We start from the raw sequence: 25,697 nt of genomic DNA, 5'->3' as shown, positions 1-25,697 counted from the left end.
CAAACTATAACACCAAATTACATGAAAATTTCATAAACTGGATCATTTTTTCTTTCATAAACTGTATCATATATATAACTAATGTGAATTAGAAGAGAAAAAGCGTGAAATAATTCATGGAAGTATTGTATATTATCCATGCCAATAAAATGAAGAAATTGTAGTGATAGTGTAATACCCAACCATGAGAACATTTGGTGGTCATAGTATTTTTTTTCTATGGTCATAAAGGCGTATTGCGTATACCGCACAGAAGTGAAACTCTTCAGCAATTATACGTTGGCATGCATATATAAATGTATGTAAAAGTAGAGAATATGAATTAATTAACATTAAACTAAAAGGCTTATAAGTTTGTGAGCAAGACATATAGTGAAAGAACGTCAAGAAAGCTATTGGAGGTTGATGGAAAGAGGTTAGAACTGGTAAAAAGTTTGCATCACAAGGCAGCTAATGGATGTTCTTCTTCACCGATAAAGCACCACTTTCTTACATCAGCAGGGTTGTTTTCCCTCCACGTTTATTCCCGAAAAGAAAATTAAAAATTTCAAATTAACGGTGGATTTAATATCAATTAAGAGCAGCCCTCCACGTAATTGTATTCTCTTATTGTCCTACTTCAAGAAAAGATATTCTTGAAAACTATATTACGCGAAAAAAAGCCAGTATGTGGCCAACTATTTAATGAACAAGAAAATAATTTATGGGACCTGCTTTGGCGTGTTCACACGTAAGATCCTACATGGAAGTCACTATCTCTCGGTTCTGTAAGACCTGACAACTGACAAAAGCTAAAGAAAGAACCCCTATCTTTGATCTAATCTAAAGTTATCGAGATAAACTCTGATTACACGTCTGATAAAGTTAGCCGATAGAGAATCTTAACTTTCTATATTTTTCCTTCAAAAGATAGTTTTTATCCTTGATCGGCAATGTTAACTATAAGAATATTCGTAGATAATGATCTAGAATATGGCAAAGACACGTAAACCCACACACAAAATCTAACAGAAAGGCCAACCCAAGACAGCTCTTAGACCTTAACTTAACGCATCAAATTTTCAAGCTTTACAACCATTCACTTAAAAATTGTAAGAATGATTATGAAGTTCATGTACATTTTCTTATAATCCCTTAATGTTATTATCTAATATAAATAAGCCATGTAATCATATTAGCATGACAACCTAACCTTATCATGGACAATAGTTAATATCCAAAGTCATCCCCGAAGTGTATTTAAATTTATTTTCTAATTCTATATGGACAAGATCATGGTGATGTAGTGGCCACTGAACACATTGAGTAATTATTATAAAGTCTTGGATATTGTTTAAAATTCAACGGTTTGACTTTTGTAAATGTCAACTCTTCCTCCACCATTGGAGGCTTGGAAGTCAAGATAACATCAAATGAAAGCTATGATTCCCTTCCCTGACGGTGACCCAACTTTTTGACTATTGTTCTCTGGTGACTGAGATATTTCTGATCCAACCTAAGCAACGAACCTCTTGTTCAATAAGTAAAACCAATTCGTGTGAACATATAACCGTTCTTTATAATTTATGCTTTCTAATTCTAGTTTATAGGATGCAAATCTGCAAGGATGTATTCAAAATAGTTCTTGAACCCTAGAATATTATTTCTAATATTTATTTAGTAGATATAGAACTACATTGATAATTTAAACATTAAAAAAAAACTGAATTGACAAATTAATTTCTTTGGATTTAAACCACGATTAAATATATAAGTTGTTTACACACATTTGGAATCGATTATGAAATTATGGTCCAACCTAGAACACTTGCACAATATGCTAATCCATCCGGATTACTACACATACAAGTTGCTTCACACCATATAAAGATCAAACTAAAATCTCTCTGATCTCTGAAAAGTGAAAATACAAGCATTCATAAACATTTAATAATAATAAAAACACAAAGGACACACAAAGGTATTGCAACAGGGAAATCAACCAAGACAGACTTCATCTTGGTCTGATCACTCTTGAGTCTTGAAATCATCGCCACCGATTAAAAAATTGTTCTTAATAGCCAAATCAATAAGACCTCTGGAACAAAGGTGTTCTGAGGGCTTCCATTGATGAAGGGGATGCTTTTTTATAGGTATGGTTTGTAGGCTTGTAGCCATGCATGCGCGCGTTTGAACGTTAATAATTTGTCCCGATTTCTAAACCCTTCTTCTATATTTCTCAACACCACATATTTCTCTTTATTTCACTGTCTTGTTTTTCACTCTTAAATCATTTTATATGTATCGGTTATAACTTGTCTTATTTAATTGCAACCATTTACAATTTTTTTGTTCTTATAGATAAATCTATTAAAATTTGACATGGACATATATATATTGTTTTGTTGAATTTCACTTCAGATTGAAAACATGATTTATTAATAAATGAAATAGCTAATTAGTTTGACCCATACTAATTAACAATTGTTGACTGTACTTCTACAATATATACAATTGATTTCCTTTTTATTTTAAATAAACAAATTAATAATTACTAAGGATATATAGTAATCATCTAAGCAAAGAATGAGAATGTTTGATCAAGTTTTGAAGAGCTTGGTTGCCTTGAGCTTTGCTTAAGAGATTCTTTACATTTTGTGTCATCTGTATTGATTCAAAAACAAGTTATAACTAAATGATATATATAGTAAACTCTTATATAAAAATTTTATAACTTGAAGAGGAGAAAAACTATAGTATTACCATCCCGAGACTACCACCCTTCGAGTAAGGCATAGCCCTTGGAGCTATTTGTTTATTACTTCGACTTCTTGTCATGATCTTTGAAGAACTTTGCCATTGTCCTTCCAGTTGATTGGGAAGTGTCGATTCCTGTATAAATACATATCATATAATAAATGAATCAATTTGATATATTATAATGAAAAAGAATAAAGAAATGGGAAGAAAATACGAGAATACGACATACCAAGAAAAGAACAGTTGCACAGTGCTTGAGGACCTCTAAATTCATTCGAACATCGTCAAGACTCCTGCAATTATCAACGTATATATGTGTGTAACATTATCTTACGAAAAACATAACATTAATACACACAAATATTATTTTTGTACCTGTGTTTTTGCACTCCAAGACCAAAATAGGCAGCCAAACTTGCCATCTACAACATAATATGATTTAAGCTTGTTAAATACACAGTTTTAACTAGTCTTTTAGATTTCGCAAAGACCATGATATAAATTTGATTTTATCAAAATAAATGTATTACACTATATGATTTTAAATAATAAAGCTTTAGGTCTCTAATCAGTTTTTAAAATATGGTAATATCACTTAAAGAATCTCGGATGTACCTTCATGTTACCAGCTCTTTTGCCAAACTTGTCGCTTAATAACCCCAAAGAATCAATGATCCCTGAGGGCTCAGGGGCAGCTTTACCAATCTCAGCAAAAGCTTCTTTAATTCTAACGCAATCGAATCTTCTAATGTTATGACCAGCCCAAATCCGACCGTGCAACAAACCATAGATCTTTTCAGCCACATCTTCGAAGCTTGGTGCGTCCCTGACCTTAGCCCTCGTGATCCCATCTGACCTAGACGACCTTAATGAGACCACCGATATGTCTTTCGGCTGTATAAGCGTTGTGAAGCTCTCTAGCTCCTCGAGTTTTCTTGGACATACGATGATTGCACCAAACTCTAGGATGTGAAAATGTTGTCCTGTTTTGTTTGGTACGGTTGTTTCTAAATCAAAGAAGACGATTTCGCTGGGAAATGTTTGGATCTCCATATCAATTTCTGCTTTTTGTGGTCGATTTGTAAAGCGTACGTGTGTATGTATATAATGTAGAGTTAGGGCTTGTTACTTGTGACACAAGCTAACTGTAGGTTCGTCTTGGAGGTTACTTTGGTGGTTATTTAGCTTCATGGAGAAAACTTTGCTGTGTAGGGTAAGTAAGAATCTTTAGCTTTTCTTTATCTAATTCAATAAAAAAAATTCCTTAATTTTTAATTGCCCCCACAAAGCTTTCTTGTGTGTTTATTAACTTTTGTAAATGCCATATATTCTACTCGAATTACACAAAATACATGGCTTTAAATCATCCATTAGTTTTGAATTAACAAACTCTCTTCATTAGTGTTTAACAGCAAGTGTAGCAATAATCTTTATATGAAAATGGACATGGCGTACCATGCAAGAAAGTTCCAAGGGTTTAGGGGCAACAACCATTTCCTGACTCACACAATAGAGAACGTACAAACAATATGCAGTCATCATTACTCGCATCAACAGAGATGCAAGCTGAGGCCACACTCAGCAAGATCAAGATCCTTGGTTCTTTTCTTAGTCTTTGGCTAATTACATTTGCTTAGCTGAAAACCTGCAATTTTGAATGCTAAAGGATCAATTTATATACTTTTATATACTACTCAGCTTCACAGACTAGGAAGAATACGGCAATAAGGCTAGAGAACATCTTCTCTCATGTCAACCTAACTAGATTGCTTACTACTTCACAATCTATCCAAGTAACCATAACATTTAACCAATCAGTTCTAAGAGAAGTTGAAGAAAGAAAGACCACAATACCTCAAACTCTGGTACAAGAAGAATCAAAGTCATCAGGAGCAACACGTGCGATCCAATTGTTCAAAGTCTTCTTGACATCAGTATGATTAACATAAGCCAACTCATACATACTACACAAGTTCCCCACCAAGCTCTCATTCAAAGCCGCAGTCGGCACTCTCTCCAACGCACTCTCCATCACCTTAATCGCATCAGACAAATCTCTCGAGTACATCAAACAAAGCGCCTTGTTGTTAACCGCGACAACATCAGAGCCATCTCTCTCAATACACTCTTCATACTCTCTCACAGCAGCAGCATAGTCCTTGGCCACAACGTGAACCAAAGCCTTGTTCCTCCCCACAAGATTCTTGAACTGAGTCTCACTCACCAACCCATTGTGATCGCTCATCTTCTCGACACGATCAAACGTCGCTTTAGCTCCTTCTATATCCCCAAACTGCATCTGAACAGAGCCTAGCTTCGAAACCAAAACAGGATCCAAAGGATCACGCTTTATCAACTCCTTAATCAAATCTAAAGAAACACCAAACTCCTTGTGACCTAAGTGAAACCCTAACAAACAACTCATCACAAAGATCTCTCTTCTCTTCCACAACTCAACAGAATCATTCGCCTCTTCTTTCTCTTTAACCCTCTCCCTAACGAAGTCGAGCAACGTATACAACCGATCTAACCCCTCCTGGCGATTCCCTAGCCTAGTCGGAACCAAAGCGTACATCCACCGTAACGAGAAAGGCACCATGGATCCCTTCCGGCCAGGGTAGATCTCGGGGAACGATTCGTACCTGTAATGCTCCCCGTCGAAGTCGTGGAGGGAGTTGAGCTCGTGGGAGGCTTCGTCGGAGCGGCGGAGCTTCGTGAGGGCGATGACTTGGTAGGTCAGGTAGGTGAGGTGCTCGTGGGGCTTGGTGAGGAGGAAGAGGGCTCGGGATTGGGATATTTTGTCGAGGATCGCTTCCCATTGGCCGCGGGTGGAGAGATCGTGGAGCGAGCTGAGGTCGTGAGTTAGCTCGTCGAGGGAATTGAATCGTTCCGGTGGTGGATCGGCGACGGGTGATGGGGTTGATTCGAACGCCGTCGGTTCGGGTGTAGCTTCGATTGGTTGTACGGCGGCGGGATTGGTAGCGGGGGAGGAGGGGTTGATTTCGGGTCGGGTTTCGGATCCGGGTGAAGCCGGATCCATTGACGGAGATGAGTCCGAGAACATTGTGGAAGAGCACGTTATGGAAATTTGTGGGGTTAGACTGTTTGATGGTTTTTGATATGTTTTTTTTTTTAATAAATGGGCCTGATCAAGGCCGTTACAGTTTCCGGCACATGGTCTACATTAGGTATAGCTATTCGGATACCCATTCGGATTCGGATCGGATATTTCAAAGTTTCAGATTTTTGGATTTACACTCATATATCTTATTCTAATATTTTATTAATATGAGTCGAGTTCAGATAATAGCATTTCGGTTTCGGTTCACGTTTGTATAGCATCTTAAAACTCATAAAGTAATCATATATCGTTCGGATATATTTGAAGTACAAATAAAATTTAAAAGTAAAGCATAAAGAAAAACACTTAAATTGAATATAAGTTCAACACATATTAGATTGATAAAAATGACAATAAAATGTTAAATAAAACATGAACATAAACATAGTTTGTAAACTTAGTGACAGAGTAAACTGAATATTTAATGTGCTTGTTATTTTAACGAGCAAATTAATGAAATACTTATTTATAACTAATTGAATATTTAAAGTATTTATCTAAATTTTAATATTTGTTTTTATATATCATATCAATATAAACATTAAATTGATTATTTGAAATACTTATTTATAACTAATTGAATATTTAAAGTATTTGTCTAAATTTTAATATTTGTTTTTATATATCATATAAATATAAACATTAAATTGATTATTTGAAATACTTAATATGTATTTGAAATATTTTCTTGACTACTAATTTTGGATTTTTTAGATTACCCACTTCAGATTTTTACATATTGGTACCATTCTACAAGATCGATTCAGATATATTTCGATTGGATAACATATCAGATTTTTTGGTCCGGGTTCGAGTTGAGATCGGATTCTGGATTTTATGTCCAGGCCCAGTCCTCCTCGCTAATCTGAGCAAACGATTAAAGAAAAACGCATGTTTCGTTTACCTTTTTACAAGTAAAGTATTAAGATTGGCTCTCAGAGATGACCTGATGAATATAGATAGAAAAGTTAGCACTATATTTTAAAGATACTAGTATTGGCTTTCTCCCACTATTTGCATAGGATCCGGCGATTTAGGGGACAAAACATTAATGTCATGCAGAGGAACAGTTATTTAAATGTCAGGGTATTAGGATATTGATCTTATCAATAATAATTTATTCGCTTGGCCAAAAAAATAACAATTTATTCGCATTATTACATGATTACAAATTACATTAAATATAGTGTGCCAAAATTCTGTCAATTATTTTCCAATTTATATGAGTCCAAAGTCCACATTCACATTTTGGGATCTGTTTCCGAGTTTTAGTAACACCATATTCTAGATCAAAGGCCTTACTTAGTCAATGAATAAAAACTTCTGTAGCTAACATTATTACTTTTTCGTTAAAAATACCTTTACCTACTCAACTAGTAAAAAACCTTAATTCTATTCAAATCATCAGGTAATCTCTTCTCTATTTACAAAATTTTTACAATATTTCAGTTTTATATCGCACTTCTGCATCTAATTATTTTTTCACAACTTTCACATTTTACCAAAATCCCTAGTCAAAGACTCGTGGAGTCAAAAGTCGTCGATCATTGACTTGGGACAAATGGGCGAGTAAGTGTTAGGTGTCCAACCAAAAATTTGATTTTTCTTTAAGCGTGTTTGTCATAGTTGCTTAAGAGAAACTAATATTGAATTTGTAGTGTTTATCAAACAACTTTGGAGTATTTGTACGCCGTGTATAAAATACGAACAATCACATCGTTTGTAATATAAGACAACGATCTACTGTTATAAAATATTTGTGAATAGTACCGGAAATGATCCACCAACTGACTCATAAGAAAAGTGATTAGTTAAAATATCCATCGATGTTTTGATTTTGTGTATATCCATAAACTCGATACTTGCATTATTACTATGAGTGGAATACAAGCAAGCGATTTCATTATCTAACACATTTGTCTCAAGTTAAAAATGAATCAAACTTAGGTAGACGTACGTGCCATGTGACTATCTCTACATTCAAGTTATTGATTATGTATAAGTACATATTAATCATACAAAAAGTAGAAAATGGAACACTGAAGGAGTCTATATAGTTTACAAACTAACAATTAGTCAGTCAATTATTATTATGAATATGCAATTTGCAAGTTATCAATAAAGTTATGCATCATGATGAACTACAATTATTAACATTTGCACCCAAAAAAACTACAATTATTTGATTTTAATTTGCTAAGCACATGAGCAAAAACCAAATGGAAGCGCGTTAAGAATGAAAAAGAGATAAAAAGTGTAGGTTTTGGTCCTCCATACCATGTGATCGATCTCAACTTTCTCACTTTGGCATTAAATTCTTATCCTTTTCTTTATTTCCTTTACATGTCTGCATTGATGAGTAGCTCACATACATTTTTTTTTTAATTTGTAGTAAGTAGTGTGTGTATTTTATGAAACTATACATTTGTTGAAGTGGTGAAAAACAAGGCAAATTTAAAGCTATAACCAAATAAACCAAACCAGTTTTGTTTTGTTAGTTTTGTAATTATCATTATTTTTAAGTATACATGTCATATAGAAACCAAACTAAAATATAAGTTAATTTGGAAAGATAGAGAATGGGATCAAATTAACAGAGTTGTCCAAAAAAGAGAGAATGGGATCAACTTGTGTTAAAAAAAAATTGTGTTAAAAAAAAGAGAATGGGATCAACGTTACATTGAATCACAAATCAAGTAGGAGTTGTGGGAATAGTTACGATTAAATTCCTTTTGTTTTTTATATAAAAGTGTATGAATATTTTGATTATATGTACAGTACCAAAGCTTCTTCAATTATGCGAAAGCGACTGCTGTAATTGTTAGATCTCCCAGACGATGGCAATTGTTTTCACTCTCCCACGTACAATTAAATTATCAAATTTGTTTTAGGTTCTTACTTATTTCAGAACAAGAATCACATACATATACATACCAAAAATGAATTAACTAAATAAGAATGACAGAGAATCTGTGCAACATGACCAGTCGGTGAGGTTAAACAAGTAATGTACATTGATATTATCAAAACCACTGAACTAGCAAATTCTTCGGTCTCCTCCATCTTCTCCACTCGTTCACACACAAACCCTCGTATATATATAATATATACACACATACGCATACTGTCACTAATGCTTTTCTCTCCTCTTTTTATATATACTGACAACCTTGCGATCTTTCTTTTGCAAGATCTGTCTGAATAGTGAGGGGGTTCCTAGGTTTCAGAGAAAAATAATGGCACCACTCAAATACTTGTGTTTTAGAAAGTTACTGTTGTTGCTTTATTTCATTATTTTCCTTTTCTCTTGTTCTTCTTTCTTTGCTACTTTTGCCTCATCAGAAACTTCTGTTCATGATGAGCTACAACAAACAAAATCCTTAGATCCACACTTTAGAGTGAGAAGATTGTTAGTGAAAGATCTGGAAACTGATGATGAAGAAACCAATCCTCCTCCTCCTAAGAAGAAGAAGCTTACTGGTTCTGTTCCATCAACACCTAGTATTAAGAAGAATCAAACCAAGCTCATCAAACCGATCTCTTCTTCTTCTTCCACCAAGAACCAAACTAAACTCGCCAAGACTACGTCTTCCAAACTTAACTCCACCAAATCTTCTTCTAACACAACCAAGAACGGATCAGACATCAAGAAGTCCTCAAACTCTACAAAACCCACTACTTCTTCAATCAAGAAGTCATCAGATCTGTCCAAATCAACCTCATCCAAGAACAAAACCACCACAAAACCCCCAAGCTCCAAACTATCTCCTCCTCCTCAAGACAAGAAGAAACCACCTTCCTCCTCAAAACCCACAACCAAACCAAAACCAGCAGAGAAAGAAATAAAACCAATCTGGCTAGACAACGATGAAGACGACTTCGTCAACGAGTTCAGAGACCTCCCCACGAGATTCCAAAGAACCCTAATCCCAGACCTAGAAAAAATCTCAACCACATCCAAAAGCTACATCAACAAAGCCAACAAAGAGATCACCAAGAAGTACTTCAAACCCTACTTCGGCAACAAGTACGCACCAATCATCACCTCCGTAGTCTCCTTCGTCTTCATCCTCGTCCCTCTTCTCCTAGTCTCCCTCGTCTTCAACCGCTTTAAAGCCTACTTCTCCCTCCAAAAACTCCTCATCTTCATCCAAATCTACCTCTCCATCTACTTCTCAATCCTATGCATCTCTTCCCTCGTCACTGGCATCGAACCTCTCAAGTTCCTCTACGCCACGTCAGGCTCGACCTACGTGTGCTTGCAGATCATGCAAACCCTTGGCTACGTGTTCTACCTCTTGGTTCTTCTCATGTACCTTGTTCTCGTCTTCTCCACGGACTGTGGCCTTGCCCTCAAGGTACTAGGTTTGGCGCAGACGTTCGTGGGGTTTGCAGTGGGGTTGCATTATTACGTGACGGTGTTTCATAGGGTGGTGCTTCGTCAGCCTCCGAAGACTAACTGGAAAGTGCATGGCGTTTACGCCACGTGTTTTCTTCTCATTTGTGTGTTGTCTAGTGCGGAGAGGAGGAAGAAAGAGTACTTGGAAGAAGGCGGTGACGAAGGAAAGAAAAATTAAAATTTTTGCATTTTGTAATATTTTGTTGCTTCATTATATTTTTATAATTTCGGCAAAAAATGTAGCTGAAAATGCAATAGAAGAACAATTACTAGTGGACGTTGGAGAAATTTACTTCATTAGGCAAATCGATAAATCAATACTATTAAATTAAGAACATGACCTATTGATATATAGTTTAGTCCATCTATTTTATCTTTTTTTTTAAGGAGTCACTGGACCTATTTTAAAATAAATCAAATTTCATAACCGTAACTAAAGAAAAACTACTTCTAAGCTGTATGCATATTTTGTAACGTCACCCTTTAATTCCAAAATATTAGGAATCCACTACTTTCAATATATAAAAAACTGTCGACTACTTTTGCCTTTAGTTACAAAACGTGCGAAGTCCACTAAATAGAAATTATGTCGTTTGAAAACAATAATATTGATACTATACTTTCAATAATATTATTTTCACTACAAATTAATGGAAATGAACAATATATGGTCAGTAATTTAATTAACTTTTTAAACATAATTTTACTTTGAACCGGACTACTTTTCGGTCAATGAGTTATTGGATTGACCGTGGAGAACTATGGTTAGTAGTTTAATTAATTTTAATATAATTATAAATATATTGATATTAAAATAAAATAAAAATCCATGTTTAAAAATATAATAAAGTTTTTTTTCATTTCACGTAAAATATAATTTAAACAATTTTTATAACAAGTTGGAGTTACAGCATATAACAAAAAATACAATAATATTAAAATTAATAATTATCTAAATATCGAATTTAAACATTGAAAATTTTAAAGTAAAAATTTAAATAAAATTATATGACATATCGATTACTCATTGGTTTAATATTTAGCCTTTCGTTTTAGCGTTTTTGCGGGTTTTATCAAGTTTTTAATTAATTCATATTTCTTAAAGCCTAAATCATTGGGTTTACCAGTTCGACCGCGAGTCCAAATTGGATTTAAAACCGCTAATTTAAATACAAAATATTTTAAATAGATAAAATCCTTACAAATTAACAAAAAATATACAGTAACCACTACGTTAAGATAATCCTACGTTATATAACAGTATATATATTAAATTTCTTTAACATATAAGAAAAAATTACAGAAAATGTTACATATTTACAGTAACATAAAAAACCAAAAAATTACAAACCAATACTATACATGCGGATCAAGATCTAAAACAGACAAATATAATTTTAAAAAAACGGGTATACGGACATATGATTACAAAAAACTGAGCGATGCCGGATCAACTTTTAAATTTCTGTTACTTTATAAAATTTATTTTAATTAAGATTTATACACAAATATGATTACAAAAAAAAACACAAATATAATTACAAAAAATAACACAAATATAAAAATTAAAACAAAAATATACCCGCCCTTTTAAAGGGCGGGTCAAAATCTAGTGTGGAATTAAATTTCATACTTTTTTTTTAACACCTAAATTTCGTACTTTCATTTCTCCTTTTATGCTTGTAAATAATCAACAAAATAATATTTTTGTTTTGTAAAGTATATACGAACTGATATTTACGCAACAAATATAACTCGTAAAATGTGTCTATAAATTATAACAGAAATTTGTAAAATATTATTCTGGACGGCGGGAAAATAAATATTGTTAAACATCAGAAGTCAAAACTAATTAAGGTAAGAAAAAAAATTAATTAAGGTGGGGTCCACAGAATCGTGAATCGACGGCTTTGATGAGAAGGGGGGGTATGACAGTCATTTAGAAGTTGCCGACAGATCTAGGTGTTGTGATTGAAACTTGTGTCGGTGGCTATACGATTGAGGTTGACGACGTGTGGTTACGCAAAGGGCTTTTTTTATTTCAAGCCCATTCCCCATATTACGTATCCGTGTTCCTTTTTTCAGTGAAGGTTCAAATTACTTTTAATTAACCCATTAAAGAAAATTCTTCAGGTTGTATGTAGCACATGATGTTTCAAAGACCCGTGAACAAATAAGCCCATACCTTTTTTGCCCATAACATTTCTACATGGGGCTTCGTAAAGCACACTCCCATCCAAGGTTCAAAACTTATGTTTTGTATTCTTTTTCTTTTGGTTATGGGTGATGTAATAGTGTCAGAAAATATGTGAAAGACATGACACATTGATTTGTGTGCTTCAGACATTCGGTGTACAATTTGCACTCTGCCCACTCCACAAAATTTCATTCATAAACTTTTCTCTTTCTTGTCAAATTTCATAAAACAATTTTCTTGATTATTTTCAATGAATCTTCGCCTGTCCTTTGTATTTTGACTATTTTCAATGAATCTAAACCTTTCTTTCTAAAAAATCAAATAACAAATAGGATTAGTGTAGTTAATATGTCTATATCATATCAGAGAATGATCACACTCCATTACTCCAATTATCAGAGGAAACATAGCACTTAATCTCTCGACGTAAGTTAATATATATGTCTATATCATATCAAAGATTACACTTACACTCCCAATCGCATTTTCCTTTACAGGAAAGACAATCTTACCAATCAGAGAATGGGCGTAGGTCCATAGGATTCAACAAGTTACATGCATATATCATTAATAAAAAAAAATCAATCTCAAATAAAATTATTAATACGTAACGAAATCGATAAAAGAGGGGAAAAAATAAAATAAAAAACGACACGAGTGATATATACGATTCACACGTGTGAAGAATCGTCATCATCTTCTCCTCTTCCCCAGTTTCGGCTCTCTCTATCTCGATTTGAGGAGTTCCGTTGCGGTCGACTGTTTACGTCTCTCGTTGGTTACGGAGTCGGAGATTCGAGCGATTTCGCTGCAGTTGAGATTCGTTGGTTGGTTGAATCTCTGATGCTCAGGTAATTACTCATGGATTTGCTAATTCGTCCCGATCGTTACCAATTTATATTCAAATCGAATCCGTTTTTGATATTTGTTCTTTTACAAGCTATTTGCGATTATCTCGATTTATTAGATTGATTCAGTGGGCGATTAGATTAGATTCAATTTTTTGAAAGTTTGAACCAGCTGTTTCGTTGGGTTGTTAAAGCGTTTTTGTTCTTTGTTGCTCTTCTTGTTACGCGTGTTACTTTACAGAATCTCATTTTTGTTTGTTGTTGGTGTTTTGTTACTGTACAAACGTGTAGTTTTGTGCGTAAATCACATTTCTTTTTACCTTTTTTTTATTTTATTTATCCTCAAGCGTTATAATCTTGTGGTTACTTTGCGTTATATTTGTTATTGTTTAGTTGTTCTCTAAGCTTCATCACCTTGGTCGTTTCAGGTGTTGTGGACACTTGTTATCAAGAAGAAGAAGAACCTAGTTTTTGGTTTTGGAGAATTCAATTCAATTCAGTTCCAGCCATGCCTTCTCTCCAGCTTTTGCAGTTAACTGAGCGTGGTCGTGGTCTTGTTGCTTCAAGACGGTAACTTTTTTACTTTTCTCTGATTTTTAGTGAAAAAAGCTATTGCTTTGCTTATTCTTGTGATGTTCTTGGGGATCAGCCTTCATACTTTTTGTTTGCTGTGTGTTCATTCATTAGTTATTTTGTTTAATTTCTCTGGAACTCTGTATAATTCTATAGGAAATCTATACTGCTTGCGGCTGGGGTTGTAGCTGCGGGTGGAGCTGCTGTTTACTTGAAATCAAGGATCAGCTCCCGGAGGCTTGGTTCTTCGCGTCAATGCAATGGACATAGTGATGATGATGAGGCGTTGGAAAAGATGACAGGAAATGATAAGAAAACCGCGAAAAAGAAGAAAGGAGGAGGACTGAAGTCTCTTCAGGTTCTGACTGCTATTCTTCTCTCCCAGATGGGGAAAATGGGCGCCAGGGATCTTCTCGCACTTGTGGGCACTGTGGTATGCATTTCCTCTCAATACTTGTGTTATCTTCGTTTACGAACTGTTGCTTCAATGTTATAGTTTCAGAGGTCTCAGTTCTGCGAGGTTAGTATTCTTTCTAATCCGTTATTTTACAAAATGCAGATTTTCAGAACTGCTTTGAGCAATAGATTGGCGAAAGTTCAAGGTTTCCTATTCCGTGCTGCTTTCTTAAGGCGCGCGCCGCTGTTTCTACGTCTTATCACCGAGAATATTATGTTGTGTTTCATGCTATCCACGATGCACTCTACATCAAAGTACATAACTGGGGCCTTGAGTTTGCGATTCAGGAAGATATTGACGAAACTTATCCATTCACATTATTTTGAGGTAGCCATTGCCGTTTTCTGTACCATATCTTTATCTGCTGGATATCACTTCAATCTTCCTTTATTATTGTTTCAGAATATGGTATACTATAAAATATCACATGTGGATGGTCGGATTACGCATCCCGAGCAACGAATTGCCAGCGATGTACCAAGATTCTCCTCTGAGTTGAGCGAACTTATTCAGGATGACTTGACGGCAGTTACTGATGGCATTTTGTATGCATGGCGTCTGTGTTCATATGCTAGTCCCAAATACATCTTCTGGATACTGGTGATTCTTGTTTAACCTTATACGTTTACAAGAATGACTTTCCGTTGAGCCATTTATGCTGCTTTGCCTTATATCCGTTCACAGTACAGTTCTTTCGATCTGATGTTTTTGTACTAACCTCAACAATTGTTGTGTAGGCATATGTACTAGGAGCTGGTACTGCGATAAGGAACTTTTCTCCTTCTTTTGGGAAATTGATGTCCAAAGAGCAGCAGTTGGAAGGGGAGTACCGGCAACTTCATTCACGCTTGAGGACTCATTCGGAAAGCATAGCATTCTATGGTGGGGAAACCAGGGAAGAATCTCATATACAACAAAAGTTCAAGAACCTTGTTAGCCACATGAGTGTCGTGCTTCATGATCACTGGTGGTTTGGCATGATCCAAGATTTCCTGCTGAAGTATCTTGGTGCCACAGTTGCTGTTATTCTGATTATAGAACCATTCTTCTCTGGGAATCTAAGACCTGATGACTCGACACTAGGGAGAGCCGAGATGCTAAGCAATATAAGATATCACACCAGTGTCATCATTTCTCTCTTTCAGGCGTTGGGAACACTTTCTATAAGCTCCAGGCGGCTCAGCCGACTCAGGTAATTCTTTATGTTAGATCTCTTGCTAGACAAACGTTGTGTATCTGTTTCTTTCGCGTTTAAGAGAAATAGTACGAGTTCAGTTGGTAGCCCCTGAAATACATTGGCAAAGGATGAAAAAGATTTCTGATTCAAAAAAAGTTTGGGTGTTTGATTTTGCGCTATTGGTGAAATCATATACGGAGGAGAGAGGAATAATTTAACTTAATTTTACACCCATCAGTAGTGGTGCCTCAGCTTTCTAATTATTGAAATGTCTTTACTTCCAACAGTGGTTATGCTGACCGAATCCATGAGTTGATGGCTGTCTCGAGAGAACTCAGTGGTGATGATAAAATATCTTTCCAGAGAAATAGAAGCAGAAATTACCTAAGTGAAGCTAACTATGTTGAGTTTTCCGGTGTCAAGGTAGCTGGACTACAGATTCATGTTACTGGTAATCTTTTTCCAAAATGCTGTGTTCTTAATGTCACTTTAATGCACTTCAGGTTGTTACTCCGACGGGAAATGTTTTGGTGGAGGATCTCACCCTTCGAGTTGAGCAAGGGTCTAATCTTCTGATTACAGGTGAAGCTTTAAATCTAGGGAGTAACAATAGGAGTATTAGCATTTTCCCTTTTCATGGCCTATTTTGGCAAACCATCAAATATTCTCAGTACAAAAATAACTGACAGAATATGCTGCTATTATATTGTTCTATGATCCTTGAGACGAGTAGAAAAGATGAAATATTTAGTACCCTTGTTGTCCTTATGAAGGAAATAAAAAATGGGAATGTGAATTTGAAGTACCATTCTGGAAAGCAATTATTCTTGCACTCTGGAAGGAATGGCAATTTAACCTTTGCCAAAATTAGATTTGTTATGCCTAGTTATAGACGATTCATTCATGTTCAGTGATTCAGTCCAACAACGAGGGTTTTAGTGGAATGTTGTGTCTACGCATCATTTTCTGGGATTGATTTACTGGACTTTTTAGGTTCCCGGTTTTCAAAATGTTGTTATTTTCATTTATGTTATGTTGATATCGGCTTGTCAACTTGATTTTTTTTCTCCCATTTCATTGTTTATTAATCAAATATGTATCGTAGGTCCTAATGGAAGTGGCAAGAGTTCCCTTTTCCGAGTATTAGGAGGTCTCTGGCCCCTGGTGTCTGGGCATATTGTGAAGCCAGGAGTTGGTTCTGATCTTAACAAGGAGATCTTCTATGTCCCTCAGCGGCCCTATATGGCAGTAGGAACACTTCGTGACCAGTTAATATATCCTCTTACTTCTGATCAAGAGTCTGTACCGCTCACTGAGACGGGGATGGTGGAGCTATTGAAAAATGTTGGTATCCTAATTTCTCTATTCTTTAGGAGAATGTTTTGTGTGGTTTAAGTTCGTTTTCTGTCAAGTTTGTGTGTCTTGATTATTTCTGTCTCTGCTGCTTATAGGTCGACCTAGAATATTTATTGGATAGATACCAACCAGACAGAGAGGTTAACTGGGGTGATGAATTATCTCTTGGAGAGCAACAGAGATTGGGAATGGCCAGACTGTTCTATCACAAACCCAAATTTGCAATTCTTGATGAATGCACAAGTGCTGTGACAACTGATATGGAAGAACGTTTTGCTGCTAAGGTTCGAGCTATGGGAACTTCTTGCATAACAATATCCCATCGTCCAGCCCTTGTTGCATTCCATGATGTTATTCTGTCATTAGACGGAGAAGGTGGATGGAATGTTCACTACAAGAGGTTGGCATTTTTTCTTAACCACGTTTCTGAGGATTATCAAAGTCTTGCATCTATAATTTAAAATGACTAAACTTTCAGGGACGACTCTGTGCTTCTGACGGACGCTGGAGTAGACTCAGTGCAAATTTCAGATACTAATCGGCAAAATGATGCGATGGTTGTTCAACGAGCGTTTGCTGCAGCTAGAAAGGTCTTCAGAAGCTCATGAATATTTTTTAAGCTTCGTTGAGATGTGCTGTTTTGGTGGTTGTAACCTTGATACTTGGTGCTATGTAGGAATCTGCCAAAACAAATTCAAAGGCTCAGCCGTACTCGACGCAGTTAATCGAAAAATCACCGGTTGTTGATAAAAGTGTTGTGTTGCCTCGTTTTCCTCAGCCTCGAACACCGCCAAGGGCGTTGCCATTAAGAGTAGCTGCAATGTTGAACACATTGGTGAGCTTGAGTTACTAATGTGAATTTTATTAAAAACACTTGTACCAACTTTTGGTAACCTGGAAAAAATACAGATGCATTTCCTTAGCTTCCTTGGAAGCCCCACTATTTGTTCCGCTTGGCTTATTAGTCCCACATAAATACTAAAAGTATCTGACCACTTCATTGTTACGTTTCAGATACCCACTCTATTTGACAAACAAGGAGGACAACTGCTTTTGGTTGCTTGCCTTGTCGTCTCAAGAACACTGATCTCTGACCGAATAGCATCGTTGAATGGTAAACATACTCCGATTTCTTACCTGATTAGTTTTATTGATAGGGCTCCTTTTTCTAACTACCGCATATGATTTTTCAGGCACCACTGTGAAGTATGTCTTGGAGCAAGATAAGGCAGCCTTTGTTCGTCTGATTGGTTTGAGTGTTCTCCAAAGTGGTGCATCTTCTGTCATTGCTCCTTCATTAAAGTAATGTTTCCTTTTTTATGCATGTTCAAAACCTTCATTGTACTTTTCTCTTTTCTTTTTTGTCTTATGAAATTAGTTTTTTTGTTAGATTATTAGTTACAGTTAGAGCACCCCTTGCTTATGTGGTTTCACCTGACCTTTTTTCTGTAACATTTTCTTCAGGCATCTAACGCAAAGGCTAGCTCTAGGGTGGAGGATTCGTTTGACTCAACATCTGCTTCGGAATTACTTGAGAAATAATGCGTTTTACAAGGTTAGGTCAAATCTATACGCTCAAAGATACTGTGCTAACATGCTTCATGCATTGTGAATTATGACTATGAACTTGACTTAATGGCTAAAGAAAGTCTTTCACATGTAAGAAATATGCTGAGATTTTACCAATCTGAAATATATATCCATCTGTGGCTGTTCTATGCTGCATAAAGGCTGTTTATTGTTCTTTTCTTTTAAGTTGATGTTGCAAATTTAGAGACACTTAGGATCTCATTGGGTTCATATTTTCAGGTCTTCCACATGTCAGGCAATAGTATTGATGCGGACCAAAGACTCACTCGTGACCTGGAAAAATTAACCCATGACTTGTCTGGACTTCTTACTGGAATGGTGAAGCCATCGGTTGACATTCTTTGGTAAGTACATTTTCTTGGATTGTTCTCCTGATATTTGTTTCATGCTTCTTAATTGGTCTGAAATATAAAAATTGAATTGAAGGTTTACCTGGAGGATGAAGCTATTGACTGGACAGAGAGGAGTTGCCATACTTTATACGTATATGTTACTTGGTCTTGGTTTTCTGAGACGTGTTGCTCCAGATTTCGGTGATCTAGCCGGTGAAGAACAGCAACTCGAGGGGAAGTTTAGGTAAGTTTTTTTACGTTTCTTCCACTTTGCAGATGATTGCGTTATAGCGTCTAGCTGGACCAACTTCTTCCTGCTTATGTAGGTTTATGCACGAGAGGCTGAACACACATGCTGAATCCATTGCATTCTTTGGAGGTGGAGCTCGAGAAAAAGCTGTAAGTGTCTTAATTCCCAAGCTATAACTGTTGGATTTTGCGCGGTCTAATTGTGAAGCAGAGCTACGACAAGAGAAATCCGATAAGGATTCTTAAGAAAAAAAGATATTCGAATTTGTGTGATGATGGCCTTATCATGTCAAATATTGTGTCACTTGCGAGCGTGAAGCTTTAACACGTCTTATAGGGGAACCTGCCCTTATGTTTGTTGATTTTTCATGGAGCAGATGGTTGACACAAAATTCAGGGCACTACTGGACCACTCGCTCATGCTCCTGAAGAAGAAATGGGTGTATGGCATTCTTGATGATTTCGTGACAAAGCAGCTTCCCAATAATGTGACTTGGGGATTGAGTTTGTTGTATGCCCTAGAACACAAGGGAGACAGAGCACTTGTCTCCACTCAAGGTGAAGATCTGTCACACTTTTCGGCGTGAACCAATTAATTTTGTAAATTTTCTCTAAATAAGGCTTTCTTGCATGACGTCTTTCATACTAGGTGAATTGGCACATGCATTGCGGTATCTAGCTTCCGTCGTCTCTCAAAGCTTTATGGCGTTTGGTGATATTCTTGAACTACACAAGAAGTTCCTTGAGCTCTCCGGTGGTATTAACAGAATTTTTGAGCTCGATGAGTTTTTGGAGGCTTCTCAGTCAGGTACTAAGAGCATATATATATATATATGTTCACACTTCTTATTATAAGGCATAGACATATGCTATAAAGAACGTCCGTTGATCATATTCGTTTTGTGCAACTGTTTTTCAGGTGCTACCTCAGATAATCACAGAAGCCGTTTGGATTCTCAAGATCGGATTTCCTTTTCAGAGGTGGACATCATTACCCCTGCTCAGAAATTGATGGCAAGCAAGTTGTCATGCGAAATAGTTTCAGGGAAAAGCTTACTCGTCACAGGTTGGTGAATTAATCTTTTGTCATTGAACTTATTGCATGAGTCCCAGAGCTAACACTAGCAAAACAATTTCAGGTCCAAATGGTAGTGGAAAGACTTCTGTATTTAGAGTCCTTAGAGATATCTGGCCCACTGTATGTGGAAGACTTTCCAAACCATCATTGGACATCAAGGAACTTGGGTCAGGGAATGGCATCTTTTTTGTCCCTCAGCGACCTTATACATGTTTAGGGACGCTGAGAGATCAGATTATATACCCTCTATCTAAAGAAGAAGCAGAGAAAAGGGCAGCAAAGCTGTACACCAATGGTAAGTCATTTACTTCAAAAGGTCGGTTTGATTCTCAAATCAATACTCTCCGAACACAATCTGTAGAGCTATTTGATGATCTTCCCATCTCTCATGGTTTATTGTTGCAAATAACAGGAGAAACCTCAGCTGAAGCTGGAAACATTCTGGACGTTCATTTGAAAACCATACTGGAGAATGTTCGTTTAGTTTATCTATTGGAAAGAGATGAAAGTGGTTGGGATGCTACTACCAACTGGGAAGACATATTATCTCTTGGAGAACAACAGAGGCTAGGCATGGTAAGTCTTCTGTAGAGGCAACAACCACACATATTCAGCTTTATGATTTACGTGAATAATCTGAGTTTTTGTATTGTAGGCACGTTTGTTCTTTCACAGACCCAAGTTTGGAATCCTTGATGAATGCACCAAGTAATATGACCAGAGTCTTCTTCTCCTAATGAAGTTTGCAATCATCTTTTTTTAACTTATATATCTGGTCTTTGGTTTTTTGCAGTGCGACGAGTGTTGATGTTGAGGAACAGCTCTACAGGGTTGCAAAAGACATGGGAGTTACTTTCATAACCTCATCACAAGTAAGTTCTTTTTTTGCCCGTTCATTCATGACCAACCAAAATCTCATCACTCTTTTTTTCTCAAAAACGACAGCGTCCGGCTCTGATCCCGTTCCACTCCTTGGAGCTAAGGCTGATTGATGGAGAAGGAAACTGGGAGCTACGTTCTATCGAGCAGACAGCAGAGTAGACTCAGCAAGACACTTACGTAGTTTTAAAACAATAATAAAGCCAAAAGCTATTTAGACCTTATGCGAATACAAGCAATCTTGTACCTCAGATTTTATAATGGTATGTAGTTTCTCGATTCTTTCTCCGCAGAAATTGAACGCTTCCATGTTTACTGATTTCGTTTGATTTGGAGGAAATAGAATGTAATTAATTTGATTAAATTCTTTCCCTTAAAAATATGATTCAATCAATATATATGGAATGAAAGGAATATTCACTTTGATTGTTAGTAGAGTAGTAATAGGAAAATCAGACTTGGAGGTCCAAGGGTTTATATATTTAACGTATGAAGGAGTAGAAAGAAGAAGCAGAGCCATGTCTCGTCTTCTCAGGCGGCTCAAGCCATCCTTTGGAGTAAGCCACCTCACTGCTTCTTCTCGGAGCTTCTCTAATCACATCTTCAAAGTAACACCTTGTGGAACTACTGTGAGAGATGGTGACGTTGGATATCTAGCTATCTACAGCTATGTTGATAAATTGATCGACTGCACACAAAAGAAGGTGCCTATGGCGTTAGCAAAGGGGATGGGAACCACCATAGGAGCATCCCACGGCTGGGTAGCAACTTTGAAAAATGGGATCATTCGTCTTCAAGATGACTTCGACCCCTATGCGTCGTATACAGACCCAAAACGTATTCCCTTGCCTCCTCTTGTAACTCTGCCTCATTGCCAAACCCAAATCGTAACCAACATAGCAATGTCCTCTTCCTCTCCAGAGGATGAAGACTGCATCGTGGCTGTCAAGTTCTTGGGACCTCAGCTAAGCTTGTGTAGGCCTGCTCAGAGAGATTGCAAGTGGAGCAACATCAGAATCTCAGACCCCAGCTTCTTCTCCTCCCATGTAATGTACTCCAAGAGAGATGGCATGTTCTCCATGCCAGCTGCTGGAGGAAACTACACAGCATCATGTGATCTTGGGAGACACCTGAACGAACCAAAGATTCAGATGCTGACGTACCCGAAACAACGCGTGTTTGAAGACCTGTATGTAAAGAGCACGGGTACGTTTATCGAGAAAGAGTTTCTGAGAAAGTTCGACTGGAAGCACTCGGACTGGTCATGCAGGATGGAGCACTACTTGGTGGAGTCGTCACACACAGGTGAGACTTTTCTGGTGAAATGGTCTAAAGATATCAACCCACAAGACGGGAGGAGTGAAATGGACCTATTCCTTGTGTTGAGAATAGACGAGGAAGGAAACGCTGTGTATACTAAAGACTTTGGAGGTGAGTGCATTTTCATCTCTAAGGCTGAATCTTTTTGTCTCCCGGCATCTTGTTTGCATGACAAGAGACCAAACTGCATCTATCATTTAAGCGACACGAGCTTTGGAATAAAATGCATGGATGATGTTTGGAAAGAGAGGGGTGGAGACCTTGCTTTCCCAGGCCCTTTTTGGTTCCCACCAAAGCTAGACTCCAAAGGTAAACGTATCCTTTCGTCTGGTATTCAATATCAAGTGTAATAAAATTATGCTGTTTCATTTGATTTCTTTTGTTTCCCTTCGTTGTTTTTTTGAATCTGGTTGTTCTTTTTAAATATACCGTTCCAAAAGTATTTATCCTTATCTTCCCCTTTACTGATCGATACTTGTCTTGATGTCACAAAAATTTAACGCTGGTATGATTAAAGATGCCACCAAAAAAAAAAAAAGACTCGATCCATTCTTTTGTTTGCTTCACAAGTTTCTTAAATTTTCAATTAAACAAGGACAGCCTCCTCCTCCTTGTAATGAATTTGAAGTGTTCTTTTGGTTCACATCAACCATGTCCTTTAATAACTTAAGTGTCAAAATTTTCTTTGGCGCTGGTCTTATTAATGAATATCACTCCAAACACACGTCAGTTTTGTCGCCCCTTTTTCTCTGCCTAGAGGGTATGTAATCTGATCTCTCAGCATCCCTAAAACTGTAAAACATGTACAAGGGACAATAGAGATTCTATTCCCTCACACAAGTCACATACGTAAGTCTTTCCAGTTTTAATTGACCTGAAATTTTGCTAGTGTTAGCTCTGGACTCATATGCAATGAGCTCAATTATAAATATTAATTTTGCTAGTGTTAGCTCTGGACTCATATGCGATAAGCTCAATTACAAAGATAAATTTCGACCCGAATCACAAAACTATTAGTAGTAGTAGTACCTGACTGAGAAGCATCCAAAAAACTCATCAAGCTCAAAAAGTTTCAGTTAATACCACGTGAGAGGCTCAAGTAACTTCTTGTGTAGTTCAAGAAACGCCATAAAGCTTTGATAGACAAGCGGAAGCAAGAATGCATGTGCCGAGTTCACCTGGTATCAAAGACATCATGCAAGAAAACACGTCAGTTTTGTCACCAACAACAACAATAATAACGTCGCAACAACAATAATAACGTCGCCTGAACCTCTTTCTCTGTATGCATCATCTGCGAAGATAATGATAATCACAAAGGAGGCAATTAGATCATATAAAAACAATAACATTTTAATTTTTACTGAAAAATCTATAATGTAACTTGGGATCAGACTCATAAATCTTTCTCTGCAGATCAGTTATATTTGTGTGGCTATTAAGAACCAAACCGACCTTTTCAAGTAAAAATACGATATGTTGTCAGTGTTAAAGGTAAACTGATCCTTTCATCAGGTATTCAATGTTATAATAATATGATATGATATATTTGATTGATTTCTTTGTCCTTGGTTATCCATGCATTTTTGGCAGGAAAATTTGATCTAGTGCTTTTGCCGAGAAACCTTTTTTACAATTTTAGTGAGAAAATTTGATTTTACAGTTTTGAAGAGAAACTTTGATTTTGCGGCTTTTATGAGAAATTTTGATTTTGCGATTTTGGCGAGAAAACTTACGGTTTTGATGCGAAAACTTAATTTTTACGTTTTTTAAGCAGAAAACTCGCTTTGTGATTTTGGCGGAGAACGAATATTTTTTTTTTTTGGCAGGTAAACTTGATTTTGTGGTTATGGCGAAAAAAAATTAATTTTCGGTTTTAGCGAGAACACATTTTACAATTTTGACGGAAAATATGATCTTTGGAGAATTTTGCAGAAAATTTGTTTTCTAATTTTAGCAGAAATTTTGATTTTGCGATTTTAGGGAAAATCATGTTTATACGGTTTTAGCGAAAAAACTCTTATTGCGAGTTGAGTTTATGGTTTTGGCAAGAAACCTGATTTTATGGTTTTGGCGAGAAAACATTTTTGTGATTTTGATGAGAAAGATATTTAAGTGTAATTAGTTATTTCCCTAAAAATATTATACAATTAAGGGACAATTAATATACAGATATTTAAATGGATGAAAGTGGATATTCACTTTTATTTTGTGTTCTTATATTCGCTTTTACCCCAAAAAAAGAAGCAGCAGCCATGTCTCATCTTCTCAGGCGGCTCAGGCTATCCCTCCGAGTAAGCTACCTCCATCTTCTCTTGGTCTTAGTCATATGTCTTAATAGAGTGTGTATATACTTAGTTATAAGTTAATGACTACACAGTGTGTATATACTTAGTTATAAGTTAATGACGTGTAGTCAGCTCAGTTAGCTTAGCTTAATCATACATGTATATAAAGGAACACACGTACATTCATTAAAGTTAATGAAGATATTTTACATTTCATCTATTATGTCTTTTCTTTTTTATTTTTTTGCTTTCATATGTTTGGTTTATTTACAAACTATCATTTCACAGAGAAACCTCACCACTTCTTCTAGGTGCTTCTCGTATTATTATGTCAGGGGTGCTGAATCATGGGAACCAGTATCTGGCGAAACTATCTCGGTTCCTTATCTTAAGGTGCCTATGGAGTTACTGAAGGAGATAGGAATGATAGGAGCATCCCATGGTTGGGTAGCAACTTTGAAAAACGGAGTCGTGTGTCTTCAAGATGACCTAGATCTCCCTGATACTGACCCAAAACGCATTCCTCTTCCTCCTTTTGTAACTCTACCTCATTGCCAAACCCAAATCGTAACCAACGTATCTATGTCCTCTTCTTCTCCTGATGATGATGAAGACTGCATCGTGGCTGTCAAGTTCTTGGGACCTCAGCTAAGCTTGTGCAGGCCTGCTCAGAGCGATTGCAAGTGGAGCAACATCAGAATCACAGACCCCAACATCAAATGACTGAGAAAAAGTGGCAGAGATTAGAGTCTTGTTGTACGAAGCAGCACTACTTAGTGGAGTCGTTACACACTGATGAGACTTTTATGGTGAAGTGGTACACACAAAGCCATCCCATTGCCAATAATTTATGGGATCATTTCCTTGTGTTGAAGATAGACAAGGAAGGAAATGCTGTTTACACCAAAGACATTGGACATCTCTGCATTTTACTCTCCACGTCTGAAGCTATTTGTATTCCATCTAAATCGAACCGCAAAGTCAAAAACAGCGTCTATATGTTGAGAGAGCACGAGTTTGCCATTGTCATGATCGACACTAACCAGAAGTTTTGTCAAAGACCTTTCGCTTGCTCTTTACCTTACTATATTTCA

General features: G+C 36.5%; 5 protein-coding genes across 5 annotated transcripts; 3 read left to right on the top strand and 2 right to left on the bottom strand.

The window, feature by feature from the left end:
• Positions 1–2,395: 2,395 nt before the first annotated feature.
• LOC106359919 (protein NEN4) lies at positions 2,396–3,873 on the bottom strand. The gene is made up of 5 exons (XM_013799541.3): positions 3,355–3,873; positions 3,115–3,161; positions 2,969–3,032; positions 2,743–2,871; positions 2,396–2,643 (listed from the first exon to the last, which is right to left on the bottom strand). Exons 1-5 carry the CDS (start codon positions 3,790–3,792, stop codon positions 2,551–2,553), a joined length of 771 nt encoding a protein of 256 aa, XP_013654995.2. The 5' UTR covers positions 3,793–3,873; the 3' UTR covers positions 2,396–2,550.
• Positions 3,874–4,092: 219 nt separating this feature from the next.
• LOC106361369 (trafficking protein particle complex subunit 12-like) lies at positions 4,093–5,890 on the bottom strand. The gene is made up of 2 exons (XM_022690110.2): positions 4,594–5,890; positions 4,093–4,384 (listed from the first exon to the last, which is right to left on the bottom strand). The coding sequence occupies exon 1, from the start codon at positions 5,801–5,803 to the stop codon at positions 4,595–4,597; it is 1,209 nt and encodes a 402-aa protein (XP_022545831.2). The 5' UTR covers positions 5,804–5,890; the 3' UTR covers positions 4,093–4,384; position 4,594.
• A 2,822-nt stretch (positions 5,891–8,712) lies between these two features.
• On the top strand, positions 8,713–10,551 carry LOC106361370. Its single transcript, XM_013801106.3, has one exon. It carries the CDS (start codon positions 9,097–9,099, stop codon positions 10,435–10,437), a length of 1,341 nt encoding a protein of 446 aa, XP_013656560.1. The 5' UTR covers positions 8,713–9,096; the 3' UTR covers positions 10,438–10,551.
• A 2,507-nt stretch (positions 10,552–13,058) lies between these two features.
• On the top strand, positions 13,059–21,359 carry LOC106361371 (ABC transporter D family member 1). The gene is made up of 26 exons (XM_013801107.3): positions 13,059–13,307; positions 13,733–13,874; positions 14,034–14,310; positions 14,437–14,661; positions 14,737–14,934; positions 15,072–15,526; positions 15,799–15,934; positions 16,015–16,093; positions 16,617–16,855; positions 16,963–17,267; positions 17,346–17,457; positions 17,544–17,702; positions 17,882–17,981; positions 18,061–18,169; positions 18,332–18,422; positions 18,677–18,801; positions 18,884–19,033; positions 19,116–19,188; positions 19,416–19,596; positions 19,688–19,846; positions 19,958–20,104; positions 20,178–20,411; positions 20,529–20,692; positions 20,772–20,824; positions 20,910–20,988; positions 21,062–21,359. The coding sequence occupies exons 2-26, from the start codon at positions 13,813–13,815 to the stop codon at positions 21,155–21,157; spliced, it is 4,008 nt and encodes a 1,335-aa protein (XP_013656561.1). The 5' UTR covers positions 13,059–13,307; positions 13,733–13,812; the 3' UTR covers positions 21,158–21,359.
• Positions 21,360–21,513: 154 nt separating this feature from the next.
• Positions 21,514–25,326, top strand: LOC106359057. Its single transcript, XM_022690625.2, has 2 exons — positions 21,514–22,624; positions 24,962–25,326. The coding sequence occupies exons 1-2, from the start codon at positions 21,514–21,516 to the stop codon at positions 25,324–25,326; spliced, it is 1,476 nt and encodes a 491-aa protein (XP_022546346.2).
• The last annotated feature ends 371 nt before the right edge of the window (positions 25,327–25,697 follow it).

Source organism: Brassica napus, chromosome A8 (assembly GCF_020379485.1).
Source record: "Brassica napus cultivar Da-Ae chromosome A8, Da-Ae, whole genome shotgun sequence".
In the NCBI taxonomy this organism is placed as follows: Eukaryota; Viridiplantae; Streptophyta; class Magnoliopsida; order Brassicales; family Brassicaceae; genus Brassica; species Brassica napus.
This window is presented reverse-complemented; position numbering and strand designations above follow the sequence as displayed.

What these genes read in the sequence shown, in the direction of transcription:
- LOC106361369 (XM_022690110.2), bottom strand. Translation starts at nt 5,803, where the DNA reads ATGTTCTCGGACTCATCTCCGTCAATGGATCCGGCTTCACCCGGATCC.
- LOC106359919 (XM_013799541.3), bottom strand. Translation starts at nt 3,792, where the DNA reads ATGGAGATCCAAACATTTCCCAGCGAAATCGTCTTCTTTGATTTAGAA. An exon ending in GTGCAACTGTTCTTTTCTTG is followed by an intron (nt 2,872 to 2,968) that starts GTATGTCGTATT and finishes GTATTTATACAG; the next exon opens with GAATCGACACTTCCCAATCA. An exon ending in AGGGTGGTAGTCTCGGGATG is followed by an intron (nt 2,644 to 2,742) that starts GTAATACTATAG and finishes GAATCAATACAG; the next exon opens with ATGACACAAAATGTAAAGAA.
- LOC106361371 (XM_013801107.3), top strand. Translation starts at nt 13,813, where the DNA reads ATGCCTTCTCTCCAGCTTTTGCAGTTAACTGAGCGTGGTCGTGGTCTT. An exon ending in TGGTGGAGCTATTGAAAAAT is followed by an intron (nt 16,856 to 16,962) that starts GTTGGTATCCTA and finishes TGCTGCTTATAG; the next exon opens with GTCGACCTAGAATATTTATT. An exon ending in GTGGAGCTCGAGAAAAAGCT is followed by an intron (nt 19,189 to 19,415) that starts GTAAGTGTCTTA and finishes TTCATGGAGCAG; the next exon opens with ATGGTTGACACAAAATTCAG.
- LOC106361370 (XM_013801106.3), top strand. Translation starts at nt 9,097, where the DNA reads ATGGCACCACTCAAATACTTGTGTTTTAGAAAGTTACTGTTGTTGCTT.
- LOC106359057 (XM_022690625.2), top strand. Translation starts at nt 21,514, where the DNA reads ATGTCTCGTCTTCTCAGGCGGCTCAAGCCATCCTTTGGAGTAAGCCAC. An exon ending in ACCAAAGCTAGACTCCAAAG is followed by an intron (nt 22,625 to 24,961) that starts GTAAACGTATCC and finishes CATGGGAACCAG; the next exon opens with TATCTGGCGAAACTATCTCG.